We start from the raw sequence: 14458 nt of genomic DNA on the forward strand, positions 1-14458 counted from the left end.
CCTCAGTGAATACAGTGTTGTTTCCCTTAAAGGTGATAGCTTCGTGGGTAGCCTGGGAGGGCACTTCTAGTACCTTGCCCTGTCCTCTTTCCCATTCTCTCCTCTAGCCTACGGAGGCCCTGGAGTGTGCTCAGGCATTCCTTGTAATCTGATAAACCTGCCTCCCTTTCCCTGCATGTTATACTGATGTCCTTTTAGGGGGAAATTGCTTCAAAACAAGAGACAAGCCAGTTATTAGAGGGGTGGGGATCAAAACATGAGTGTTTGGTTTTGTTTTTAAGGTAGAGGCAGATTCCTGGGAGCAGGGCACACACTGTTTAAATAAATAGAGAGCTCTGCCTCCAAGTCCGGGAGGAGTCTGGAAGCAGCATGGGCCTGCTCCCTCCAAGAAGTCCCTTGGCTCACTGACTGCCACCAGGGTGGAGGGGTGGGAAGGCCATTGCTGTTTGTGCTCAAGAGAGCTCAGAAGTTTCTTCTGAAAATGTGATCTCTTTCTCTTCCATCCTGACGATGATTTTCTTTTCTTTTTCCACAGGGTGACCAGAGGCAGGTCATTCCCGTACCAAGCGTATGTATCTTCATCCAGTTCTATTAAAACATGCATAACATCCTTCAGGCCTTTGGGCCTACTCAGGGGAAAGGTTTTTCAATGTTCTTGCTTCTGTTGAGTTTTATCATGTGGTATAAACATCTATTAAAAAAAAAAAAAAAAGCAGAGAAACAAAGCTAGTCTGAGCTGTGAACAGCACAGCTATCCAGGGGAGAAAGCAGACAGCTGCATTGTTCACCCACTGCTCACCTCTTTGCTCCCTGCAGCCCCCATTTCCTTTCTCCCAAGAAGAGCTTTCCCGTAAACTGAGGTGGCCTGAGCCCCCCACCCCCATACTGTATTGGCCCAGCTCCTCTGATCTGGAACATAACACACATTGCCCAGACTTGCTCCTTCACGGCAGAGTCTGGCTCATTGAACCTGCGCAGTGTTGCTGTTCCAGGGCTGCTTGGCTGCAGCTCTGGGCTGGGCTTAGACTAAACTCACAGGAGCCAGCCTGCCCCTCAGTCCCCTCAGGCCAGCTGCTCTGCGACTCTGCCTCTGCCAGGCCACCTCACTTACCCTTTGAAAACCTTGAATTCCAGAGCTGAGTGTGCCTGTGTCCCCAGGCCTCCACTGGGCCTACCATTTGCTCTTCTCCATGCCCCCTTGGCCAGCCAGCAGCATTCTCCATCCTCAGACCATGCAGCAAACAACTCCCCTAAGGAACTTTACAGCTAGGCTCAGCCCCATGTCTTCAGGGAAGAAATCAGTTCCTAAACAGTCTGTGAATTGGTCTTTTGGTCTGTAAGGATTATCTGATTCCAATTATGGGATTCCAATCTGTGTGTGCACTTTGACATATTTCCTGGAGCCTCCAAGAAGTACAGCAGTCCTACACTGAATAGAGTGGGTTTTGTGACTTTGGATTGCCCAAGAAGACTTTTTGGTGCCATGTGTCATTTCAACTGGCCCAAAAAGGCCAATCATTTTATTTTTCTCAAGACTTTCAGTCTCCGTTGACCACCTAGGGGTCGGGCTTCACTGGGGGAAAGATTGATCTGGCATCATCTGAGTTAGTGTTTCCAGGTGACACCCAGCAGGCTCAGTCACAGGGCTTCCTTTAACCTCTACAAAGGTCTTTCCCTACATCTTTCTTGCACAAGTTTCTGTAGTAAATGGGTGGCAGCATCTATTGCCCCCTCCCATTTAATGTCACTACTCTACAAAGAGGTAATTCATGGCCAACTGTAAAACTAGGTGCTAGATGAAAGCATCTGTGGACCATGCAAACCCTGCTGAGGACACTGGCCCTTTTCCCACAAACTAGGCTCAACCATGTACGCAATTCCAGCATAAAGTAAACAGGGACGAGAAGGTTCCTTGTGTAATTTTTCTTAACATGAGATCAATAAACTACAGACTCTGCCCTGCATCTACAGCAGATGGTGGGTCAGGCCATGTGACTCTTGAGACTGGCTTCCAAAAAGGCAGCACCTGGCTGAAGTAACTTGTGTCTTGTTTTGGTGCTCCTCCCGGCCCCCTCCCAGTACTGGGAATTACCGTGTGCCTATTAAACAAGACTCTACCACTGAGCTACACCCCTAGCCCCGATTTGCATCTTTAAATGATGACATGAAGGAGAACAGTTCTACCATCGGGCACCTCCACTGCCTGCTCAGCATGCAGGACTGAGAGCAAGGTCATCTGGGCTCAGCTCAGTCCTGAGTCTTAAGTCCTGGCATCCCTGGTAAAATCTGTACTGATTCCCCAAGGCCCCTGGTCACTTAGGTAGACAGACCCTGTTCTTTCTGGAGCAGAGGGGGTTCTGGGTAGTACTGAGAGTGACTGAAACTAGGGGTGCTGCATCAAAGGACTACATACCTCAGCAGGTGCTGTGCTTCCAGACTAGGTCCCCTGGCCTCCTGAAGGCTTTCTCCAGGAAAGAGGAAGGCCATCTGAGGCCACAGGTGCCCAGGGCAACTGCTGGTGCACAGTCCCCCGTCTCTGCTACAGGACTCACCCCTGCTTCTCTCATTCACCTGCTGGTCTTTTCCCATGTGCAAGAGTTTTATACGTTGAACTTCTTATTAAACAATAATTCAAGCCAGTAGTTAAATTTTAAATGATGAAAAATTAACATAAGAGAAAAAATCCTCCCAGCAGTTCCCACGATCTCCCATAACTGTCATTAATGTTTGCTCCGCCCCTCTCAGAAAGCTTCCAAACAAACATGTTTGTACACTGAGACTGTGTCGCTCCTACCATTCTGCAAGCGATCTGCTGCTAGCCGGGAGCGCCTTGAACATCTTTTTGCAGTCAACATATGTACACCTACCTCACTGTTTTGCCTGTCACTGACTGCATTCACATGGCTGCCGTTAGCATACGTCAACAAGCATTTGTTACAGGAATATCTGTGTGTACATGGACCTCTACAGTCGGGTCCTAACTGAAAACACTAGGTCCAACAGCCTGTTGACATTGTTAGTTAGCAGAGCCAAATTGCCCTCCAAAAACTGATGACTATGAGATGACCCCATTCCCTTTCTGAAAATGCTTCTCAAAGGCTTTTAACCTTTGCTAATCCAAAAGCAGAGAATGCTATTGAGTAATTGCTTTGACTGGCATCTGTTGACCAGCGAATATGAACAGTTTCTCATTGGCCACACACCTTGCTTCCATCCTACCCATCTGGGTTTTATATTGAATTATCTTTCTTAAATGTTTAGGAAGTGGTGGTTGGGCCTAAGAAAGAGAGCTCAGTGGGTAAAGGTGCGTATTGCAAGGCTGAGTCTGATTCCCTGGGACCCACGTGGCAGAAAGAGATAACCATCCCCCACAGTTGTCCTGTGACCTCCATATATTCACACACACACACACACACACACTAAATGGGTTTTTTTCCCTAAGGTTTTAATGTTAAAAAACTATAATGTCCCTTTTGACCTTGTTTATAATCATTTTGGCCACAAATTTTATTCTTCTATAGGTAAATATATTCATCTGCTGTTTTATGACTCCTGATTCTGTGCTTAGGGACATCCATCCACTCTGTAACATGACCCATGTTCTTCTCTGAGGTTTTGATGTTCTTCATCCATTTAGAAAGTATGGTATGGTACTCCATGGCTGCTCTACTGCCCTGAACCTTTATGGAGTCATCATCTTTGACACACCACTAGAATGACATGTTAACATGGACTGTTGAAAGTTTCAGTTAGTAGCTTTTGTGTACCACTGGGAAGTTTTGTGGCAGTTTAGTGACAGCCTGATGTTGAAGGGAAGGAAGACATGTAGGGATGGGAAGTTCACATACATTGAGTGGTCATGACTTGAGACAAGCTTGTGAAGATGGCATCCTCACTGAAAGATGCCACAGGGTCTGTGACTCCACACCCTTGCTGAAGTTACATGTCTCACTAATGTGCACACAGAGCCCTGGCAGTGTAGCTGGACATGCTGAAGTTACGTGTCCACGGAGCCCTGGCAGTGTAGCTGAACGTGAAAGTGAAAGGGGAGTTGGAATTGACTTCACAGTCAGTCTGTGTTATCTGCCAGAAGCTTTTTGATAAAACTGGAATCTCATTCCCAGATTTCAGATGGCAAACCACGGTGCCTTCTTCCTCCCCCACTTCCGTGTTTCTGCCCCACCCCGCAAATCCCATAGTGCATTTGTGTGACTTTGTATAGAAAAGGCCATTCTTATCATACTCAGTGGCCCATGCTTGTAATCCCACCCCCAGGAGGGTTGAGAGTTCCAGACCAGATGGCCAGCAAGACGACTTTGTAGGAAAAGGTGCTTGCCAAGTGAGCCTGGCAACCCGAGATCACCCCTAGAACCCACATACAGGTAGAAGACGACAGACTCCAGAGTTGCCCTCTGGTTTGCACACACATGCATGGCATCCAGATACCCACACACAGTAATAATAATTAAAAGATTTGTTTTTAATGACTAGCCTGATAGTACAGGCTTCTAAGTCCTGCTATTCAGGAGGCTGAGGTAGAGTAAGTTCAAGGCCAGCCTGGGTACCTTAGTAAGACCTTGCCTCATATTTTCAAAGTAAAAAGAGGGTGTATTTGGCTCAGGGCTAGAGTGCTTACCTAGCATGGAGCTGCCCAGGTCAATTTACAGTTCTGCAGTAAATATGCAATGGCTATTTTTCCTGTTCTTAAGCCTTATGATGACCTCAAAGATTTGGTTAAATCTTTGAGTGAATGATTCAAGCTAAGTCACAAAGCACTGTGGCAGCTTTACAGTGTCCTGGGATTGCTAAGAGCACAGCTGTCCAGAGGTCTTAGCAGTGGACTGAGGAATTTGCATTCCTCCAAAGGAGGCTCCCAGGGAAGCTGTGTGAAGGGCTAGGGATTGATGGGGCCCTCCCTCCCTCCCTCCATCTTCCTGCAGCCTGGCCTTTCTCTCCGTAAAATCATGGCTTGCTTACGGAAGTCTCACCCCACCTGATCTCGCCTGCATCATTTGGTCAAGGAGATCTGATTTTTAATTACTGTTAACTCAGAGAATGCTGGTAAAGTGTGGATACATATGCTGAGAAGGTAATCTGTAGTCTTGGAAAGTCATGGAGCCGCTTTTGGCAAGTCTTTGATGTTTTCAGATCTGTGAGAATTGCTAGAGCCTTGTTTTCCAGGCCAGCAATTTCAGTGACTTAAGTTATAAACGTTGCTTTAGTAGTGCATAAAACAAAGGACTGGAGGGGAGCAGGCTACCCCTGGGGGAGGGGAGACAGGAAGGGAGAAGTTCTTACCTGTCCTATTCTTCACAGGGAGACTATGAGTGACTTTCACATAACTGTGTGATAAAATCCAAACAAAGTTTACCATGGTCATATGCATACCTTCTGCTGTGGCCCAAAGAAAGAATTCCCTTATCTTGGTTATGTTCAACCCTGCCTTTTTAAACATGTTTTTGTACAAAACCTCTTGTGAGTTTAGTTATCTTTTTTTTTTTTTTTTTTTTTTTTTTTTTTTTTTTTTTTTTTTTTTTTTTTTTTTTTTTTTTTATAACCTGCTGTCGTTTATAGTGAAGGAAACAGTCCCTCTCAGTCCCTGAATTTCATGTCAGCGGCCAGGGCATGTCCGACCTTCCTTGCTGATGCCAGGAGGCCATGGAGGACTGGAAGCCAGCTTTCGTTAGAGCGGTGGAAGTTAGACCTCTGGGATTTTTTTTCTTCTCTGTGTTTAGAAAAGGACATCGGTGCAGAGAGTGCCCTGGCGTCCGGACTGCTTCTGGCCCCACATGTCACCTCTTTGCTCAGCCCCTGTGCTGTGTATCGTGGTACCTGCCTCTTTAGATAGCCTGCCCTGTGGTTTACATTCACTGTTGGGCTAGCTAAAGTTCCATTTTAATTTCATTTTCAGCCCTGGAACTAGCTCACACATGCCAGCGTTCTACCACTGAGCCAGATCACACATGCCAGCGTTCTACCACTGAGTCAGATCACACATGCCAGCATCCTACCACTGAGTCAGATCACACATGCCAGCATCCTACCACTGAGTCAGATCACACATGTCAGCGTTCTACCACTGAGCAAGATCCCCAGCCCAACTTTTTGAGCCAGGGCCTCACTAAGTTGGCCAAACAAGCCCCTGAGCTCACTCTGTAGCCTCGACAAGTCTCGTTTATCCTCCTGCCTTGGCCCCCTGAGTAGCCCTCCTATGACCACAGGTACGCACCATCCAGCCTAGCTTCAGAATTATTATTTTTTCCATCAGCGAATGTTCAAAAGTGAAAGGAACCAGCCACTTTAAAGAAAATATTTCTGATTTCAGGCCTGCTTGTCTTGCTTGAAAAGCTCTACTGCTCATTCTTCCGTGGCTGAGTCTAGATATTTAATTATGTTTTGTTTTGCATCAAATATTAAACAGTTGGGGGGGGGGAGGTTAACTAGTTAACATTAGCCACTGAACATACCACAGTCAATTAAAATACTTCGCATTATCTCTGGAATGAGGCAAGGCCCAAAGAAGTTAATACTCAGAACAGAGCAGGCTGGCTGAAATTATGAAGCCGTGTATTATTAACTCCTTATGACCCCATCACAAGAGAGGAGTCAGCTGCTATGAGGACAGATTTTTTTGAGTTAACACAGCACATGGATTAAAGTCTAACTTGAGATAGGAGGTACAGATGCCTCAGCCATCGGTTTCACACCACAGCAGTGCAGGAGCTGTGCCCACCAGTTTCAGTTTTAATACTTGAAGGACAAGTTGTTGGCAGGTCTGCAACATCTCTTTTCAAGTGTTTAAGAATGCCAGGCCTAGGGCTGAAGAAACTGCTCAGCAATTAAGACTTTGTGTGGCCCTTGCAGAGGACCTGGGTTCTGCTTCCAGCACCCACATGGTGGTTCACAACCACCACCTGTAACTGCAGTTCCAGGGATCTGACGCCCTCTTCTGGCCTCTACAGGCACTGCATGCACAAAGTGCACATATAGACAAGCAGGCACACATGCATACATATAATAAAAACTCCACGAGTCTAACATAGCTCCAAAGTTTCCTGACATGTTACAGTAAATTTTAGGGAAAATAAGACTCCATTAAATAGGCCTGTGAAGTCAGAATAGTTACTACATGTAAACATTCATTCTTATGTAATCCATTTCAATAATAATTATGGCCACCCTGTGCATGCCAGGAAGAATGTTGGGTGGATTGCTGTTGGTACAGCTGATAAACATCTATTTTACATGGAGGTATAATCATCTCAACTACTAACAAAAAGTGTCTGAGGTGATATTGAACCCCAAGCTTGATGCAGAGCCCAGGCCCTCACTTCAGTCCATCACAGAAGGACAGTTTCAGTGGAGCAGACTCTCCGATGCAGAATCCTTGTCGTTACTGCTTTTAGTAACGGGACATGATAGGCTTGACCGGGCCTTTAAATGTTGCTTTCATTTACACCCTCATTAGTGTAGTCTCTGCTTTGGCAGATGGGGAGGGGGAGTCAGACTCTTACACTGAGTTTATAACATTGATTTTTTTTTTTTCTCCTTCCTTTAGCCAGCATCTAATTACCTCCTCCCGGAGGTGACGGTCCTCGACTACGGGAAGAAGTGTGTGGTCATTGATCTGGATGAAACCCTGGTGCACAGTTCATTTAAGGTAAATTCCACATTCAGGATTGCCATGGAGGGTCTTTGTAACGTCATGACCACCATGAGAAAAGATGAGAGCTGTGTGTGTGTGTGTGTGTGTGTGTGTGTGTGTGTGTGTGTGAGAGAGAGAGAGAGAGAGAGAGAGAGAGAGAGAGAGAGAGAGAGAGAGAGAGAGACTTCACTTCTCATGAAGAAATCCCAGGAACTCGGGGTTTGGGCTGAACCAACCCCTTGAGCCCTAGTGCACAGGAGCTATGGGAGTTGAGTATGTCCACAGTGGTTTGGGGAAGGAGTTCCTGGGCTGCCCGTGAGCTCTGGGCTGCCCTGCTCTAAGCCCTGTAGACATGCCTTTAGGTTCAGGTGGTACGGGCAGTCAGTGCCAAGGATGTGATGTTTTCGAGGTAACTGGAGTGCTTGTGTTTTATGGGGTGGGACATGGGGTAGGACATTGCTGAAAGCAGTCAGGTGCTCTGCTGTTCTGGTGATGTTCCCAAATTCATTTTTGAATGAACTCTCAGGAAGCCTTATCCAAAAGGGCTGGGCCATTCATCCTGACCATTTTCGTGCTGAGGTTTCTTGTGCCCATCATGGCTGAGTACCACCTTCACAGCCCTCTCAGCGGGAGACTAGCTGCAGCTAAGCTACCTCTAAGTGAATGTCAGAGGCTTCCTGGCCACTTTCCCCACTCCATGTCAGCACCAGAAACAGTTAAAAACAGAGGGCCTCTACACTGGAGCAGCGGTGGCTACATGATTAAGACAGTGAGTTAATTCACCCCTCCTCGAAGAAAAAGAAAGTGTGTCAAAGAGGCGACTGCCGATAACATTTGGAACATGTGATTGGTGTGCTGGGGAGATCAGTGGGTGTTTCTAAGAGCCTGATGCTGGTCTCCATGGACCATTCCTGTCGGTGAAACTGCTCTACCCTGCCCAGTGTCACCACATTCCTCATTCCCCCCTGCCCTGGGATGCGCGCGCGCGCACGCACGCACACACACACACACACACACACACACACACACACACACACATGTGGGCTAGGTGTCTCACCTGAGCCCCTGTCGTTCCTGGCAGGCCATCAGGCAGGAGGAACCATCAGCTTTACCTCGCACCTTCCTGCTGGAAACAACATCATACACTGTGCCTTCTCACTGAACAAGGAGGACAAGGCCAGGAGGCTGTCTCTAAAGGCTTTGGAAAGTGGGTGACCTAGCCGTGAAAAGAGCCTCATTCTAGCTGCTGAGGCTTATAGGCACACCTCATTACCCAGCATTCCAAGGGCCGGGCTCTTCCAGGGTTAGTCCTAGGGCCACACTGGACTTATGTATCCAAGCTCAGCTCTAAATGGCATTGCAACATTTCCCTTTCTGTGAAGCAGGCAGCTCAGGACTTCAACCCCTTCGGAGTGGGGGCCAGCTGCTGTCATAGCATAGAGAGCTTCCTCCCAAGGAGCTCTGGAAACATTGCCCAAGATTACCGAGGCCCTGGCAGCCCCGGTGTCTCCGGACCCTGCTCAGAGGGCACCGCAGTCACAAGCTGTAAACAGGATTTCCTCATTTCTTATCTGTTTTTGTGTCGAGTGTGTGTGTGTGTGTGTGTGTGTGTGTGTGTGTGTGTGTGTGAGAGAGAGAGAGAGAGAGAGAGAGAGAGAGAGAGAGAGAGAGAGAGAGAGAGAACCACTTTTAGGGGTCAGGTCCTTACACTGTGGGTTCTGGGATCAAATTCCTATCATCAGGCCTATGCAGCACCAAGCCATGTCTCCCTGCCGCACCATCTCACAGGCTCAGACTAGGCTCCTTTTCCAAGCTGGAATATGGTTACTAATGTTCTGGGCATTCCAGAGTCTTGGGAAAGTGGGTGCTCTGTTCACAGGTGCTCACGAACTCCATATGGGAGGCACTGGTTTCAGCATGACCTGTATCGCCCCAGCACGTGAGAGCTTAGGGGCCACGCTTGGCAGCTAGGGCTGATTCTCCTCTTACTTCACCATGCACAGTGTGATTTCATAATCCAAAGCCTGTGACAGTTTCTTCTTCTGGTCGTTTTTCTGTTTTTCATAACTTGATATTTCAGTGGTAAAATTATGAAATTTTGAGTTCATCCCTTGCCTATCTACCCTGGAAATAGATAAACTATGGTCTTAAACCCCAGCAGCACCCCCACATCTACGCAAGCGCTTAGTGGGACGAAGGTCTAGCATACTCCAAATAGTGATGGGCTGATGGTCTAGCACATTCCACATAGTGATGGGGTTATGGTCTAGCACACTCCATATTCTTCATTTTATGTCAAGGAAGAGTGTGTGGTGCACCAATAAACTTAAAAGCAGACCCAGTTTACAGCACAGGTTCCACACATCCTCTACCCAGTGGCCGCCATGCACCTCTGTCTTCCTCTGAGTCTCTTGCCCCTAGGATCTTCAGACTGCTGGTTCTTTTGGACCTGTTCCTTAATTTTTCTAATTTGTGGGATTCTGTTTAGAACTGTGTATGAGTCTGTCATTGAGATATGATAACTACTAAAGTCACATTTCATTTTTCAAATGTGTCTAATACTATCCAACAGTTACGTTAAATGCCTGTGGAGTTGTGGGTTAGCTGGGTTTTGTGTTTCTTAGAACAGAGCAGTTGAGAGACTGGCTGCCTTCCAATCCCAGAGCAAGAAGCCAGGCCAGGCCACCAGGCAGGGCCTGAGGCTGCTGATGGAGCCATGGGGACCCATCAGACCTACCACCATAGCAGTTTGAAGAGAGCAGACACTAAGTCCAGAGGGAAAGTCCACCCAGGGTCCTGGCCTGTGGTGTCTGGCTTTCCGCCTGCTGTGGGTGAGTGCTCTGAGCGTTCCCTGCCAAGCTGCCCACACTGTGGGTCCAAGGAAAAATTGCTTTTCCAGTGGTAATGACACTGGCTAGCAGGCTTTCATCTCTGCCCCCTGGTGGCCATCAGTGGTTCCCCTCAGTATGTCTGGGCCCCAGGGCAAGGGCTGGAGTCTCTGAGGAGCCTCATTCTCTTGCCAGGCTGGACTACCCTTTGTAGTTGAGGCAGGCAAGTAACCAAGAGGTTGGACCAGGATGCTGAAACGCCACAACACTCAGAAAGAAATGTGCCTTCCTGCTTGTGTTATTTCAAGGACCCAAGGCATGTGCCAACACCCTCCTGAACTGTTTCCCCCAGTTATCAAAATATTGGTCCAGGCAAGCTTTTTTCTTGCTAAAATTTCCAAATTTCTTTTCCCTTGCAGATGTATTAATCACAGTTTCTTTTCTCTCTAGCCCATTAGTAATGCTGATTTCATTGTTCCGGTTGAAATCGATGGAACTATACACCAGGTAAGAAACAGAAGCTAACCTGGAGTTTTGGTGAGCATTTTCTTCTCGTAACCACATTCCCTGCGAATGTCATTTCTAAATTCTCATCTCAGTGGTAATTTTATTCCAGCCACAGGAAACAAACTTTGTATAATAAATACAGTGAGCTCAGAGTGGAGGCAGAGGCAAGTGGGTCTTTTGAATTCAAGGCCAGCCTGGTCTACAGAGCGAGTTCCAGGATAGCCAGAACTACACAGAGAAACTTTATCTCAGAAAACCAAAAGTAATTAAATGCGTACGGTGAATGAATTTCTACCTCACACACATTTGTTCTACTCCAGGTTTGTGAGGGAGATTTTCTGCTCATAAATGTTACCTGTGATTTAGACTTTTGGGATTTTCTATACTGCCCCCTCCCCCCCACCACCACCATAGGCTCGCCCTCTGGTTGATGTCATCATATGATTGCTCTGGGCTACTCTTCCATGCAATAGGATGGGACACTCTTGGGAAGAGGTGTCCACTTTGATGACAATGGCCCCAGACTGATCTTGTCCCATGTGGTTTTCTCCACTGGCACCCCAATGCAAAGGAAGAAGGGTGTGTTAAGATCAGCAGGCTGCTGTGAGTGAGGACGGCACAGTCAGCTGGAATGAATCTTCTTTGGTTTGGGTTTTGTTATTTTTTCTTTGTATGAGCAAACTCTTCTGGAAACGGCTTCGTTTGCGAATGCAATAGAAGCATAGTAGAAAAAGTAGCCTTGGAGGTTAAAGTTGAGGTGGCTTTTGTCAGATTTCCCTCAGGCATGATGGGATCATCTCCCCTGTTGACGTCAAAGCCTTAACGGGAGAGTATCTGCCCTCATATCCCAGGAAGGAACATCTAGTTCCTGGGCCACACAGGATGTCATTTCTTAAAGATATCAATAAGGCTCCCTGGCTTTTAATGCATTCTGAAGACTAGAAGCAAATTTTTCTTTATGATTTATTTACTTATTATGTATGCCTGCACACCAGAAGAGGGCACGAGATCTCATTACAGATGGTTGTGAATCATGTGGTTGCTGAGAATTGAACTCAAGACCTGGAAGAGCAGCCAGTGCTCTTAACCACTGAGCCATCCCTCCAGCCCTGCTCCCTGACTCTTGAATGATGAGTTCCCAGGCCTGTGACATCAGCTCATTGCCCGCATGGGGAAACTGAGACTTACTTAGGGAAAGGGTTGGCTCAAGTGTGTATATGAAAAGTATCAAAATGAGAATCCTGACTCCCAAGCCAGGGCTCTTTTCCCTAAACACAGCTCCCCGCAACCCCACCTAGCCTTGCAGGAAGCTGGACCTAGGAAGGGCGGTGTTTCCACGTCTCATGGTTTTTAAAAGCCATTGTAAAGCGAAAACTGCAGGCACCTGGGCATTTAACATTCGCAAAGCATCCACTGACTTACCTGGCACCCAACAAGCAGCTCGGACTTGTACAGCTGAGTACTGTGGCTGGAGTTGCGGAGATCTTGAGATGAGGCACAGGAGGGCTGTCCAGTGGCATGGCGGGCGGAATCCTCCATACCACGTGACCGCGAGCATGCGCAGCTCCCCCGGCCCCTTCTCTTTGGCAGTAGACACCCGGGGCCCCCAGGGCTGGAATCAGAAACTCGTAAGGGGAGGAAACCACAGGTGCAAAGCAAGAGGACCGAGGCCCTGGCGAAGGCCGTGGCCTCGTTCAAGTAATCCAGGATAGGCTGTGCAGGTCCCAAGGGGCCTATTCTTGGTTACTTGCACGGGGACGCGGGCCTGGACGCCGGCATCCGGGCCCAGGACCCTCCTTTCTGCCAAAGGCGCCAACGTCAGAGTTCCCTGTCAGTCTCCAGCCCTTTGCATGTAGCCAAGCTTGCTGTCCGAGCAGTCCTCCCAGGGACACAGGACTGGAGGCCACACCCAGTCACTGGCACCAGCACCAGGGAGTATTACCGCCATGGCTCTATCCTCGGCCCTAGCCCATCACCCCAGCTCATCAGGGTCCTATTGGTACCCAGGCTAGTACCCGTCCCCTGGCCCCTCCCTCCACCCTCAGCCACAGAACCAGGACACAGACGCACTCCTTCAGTTTCCTACCAGGTCAACGACCTGCAAAGCGGGTTTTTCTGGCATTCTGCAAAGCAGTTGTTTCCACTTGGGACTCTCATCCCCTGCAGTGTGCTCTTCCATGCGGTGCAGAGCCTCGTGCCCTCCGCTCTGCAGCCTCTCGCTCTGTCTGCAGTGAGAGGCCTATACCCCTACTGCCACCTCACTCTTCCCCTTCACCCTGGACAGCCTCCCAGTCTGCTCTCACCGCCTCTGATTGGCCGGGCACACGCAGACTTTAGCCCAACACCACACATGGGATCCAGCGTCCAGATCTCACGTCCATGCCTTGCTCAGCCTTGGAAGCTTGATTCTGTTCCTTAGCACGTGAACCCCTATTCATCCTGCAAGGTCAAGGCCAGCCGTTCCTCTCTGTGACTTCCTTCTCTGGAAAGGAGAATTAATTGTCTCTAATGTGCCCCGCCCCGTGTGGTGAGTTTTGTTGTGTTCACTAATTCTGTAAGTGTCCGCTCAAGGCTGTGAGCTCAGCAGGGGCAGGCCTGCACCCGTTCAGCCTTGAAGCTACACTCAGTGCGGTGCTGTGGCCTAGTAAATATGTCGCATCTTAAAGAGGTAGCTAACGTCCGTGGAATTTCCTCAAGTTTTCATTGGTTCCTCTCTCTTCCTACGTCTTCTTCCTGGCTTTGCTTTCTCTCTCATCTCCCAGTTCCCTCAGATTCTTTTAACCTCCAGAAGCGGGAGCTTGTGTGTTAGACGGAGCCACGCGGCTTTGTAGTCCTCTCTGGGCTGACTGAAAGGGTGCACAGGGCCCAACTGTGACAGAGACACCCCTTGCCACTCTAAATGACTTTCTGTGTTCCCACATCAGCAGAGAAACCTCCATGGTGTTGAGTGGAAGGTTTTCAAGCACGCTAACCCAGGCCTTCCCATGGGATGGGGAATGGGGACGTTCAGAGTAGGAGGCAGCAGCCAGTTCTAGACTTGCAAAAGGACAGCACCTAGGCTGTGGTCTGTGTCCACATAGGGACTGTCTCACAGTGGGTACCAAAAGCCACATGGGGTGAATGGGCTTCTGAACATGGCACAGCTGTGCTCCACTTGCTAGCTCTGAAGATCCCTAAGACCCTTGACAGCTTCCGTTTCTCTTGGTGAGGGTTGTCTACACCTGGAGCGGCTCTCCAGTCTGAACCTCATCAAACCGTGCATAGGCCTGGCACCAGGAGGAGGGCCCCTTGCGACAGCTCTTCGGAGGCCCAGGCCGGCTCTGGCTGCTGCGTGACTGACAGCCTGTTGTCTCCTCCCCTTGCAGGTGTATGTGCTGAAGCGCCCACATGTGGACGAGTTCCTCCAGAGGATGGGGCAGCTCTTTGAGTGTGTACTTTTTACCGCCAGTTTGGCCAAGGTGCGTCCTGCTCACTGCTG

At 48.6% G+C, this 14458-nt stretch overlaps 1 protein-coding gene across 2 annotated transcripts in view; it reads left to right on the forward strand.

Moving 5' to 3' along the window:
* Ctdspl (CTD small phosphatase like) overlaps positions 1–14458 on the forward strand; it is a 127918-nt gene that overhangs the window by 100178 nt on the left and 13282 nt on the right. For both annotated transcript variants that reach the window (XM_036193780.1, XM_036193781.1), the window contains exons 3-6: positions 536–568; positions 7559–7660; positions 10924–10980; positions 14346–14438. In XM_036193780.1, coding sequence (XP_036049673.1) covers positions 536–568; positions 7559–7660; positions 10924–10980; positions 14346–14438 — 285 coding nt within the window. The remainder of the gene's footprint in view (positions 1–535; positions 569–7558; positions 7661–10923; positions 10981–14345; positions 14439–14458) is intronic.

Source organism: Onychomys torridus, chromosome 7 (assembly GCF_903995425.1).
Source record: "Onychomys torridus chromosome 7, mOncTor1.1, whole genome shotgun sequence".
Taxonomy (NCBI): domain Eukaryota; kingdom Metazoa; phylum Chordata; class Mammalia; order Rodentia; family Cricetidae; genus Onychomys; species Onychomys torridus.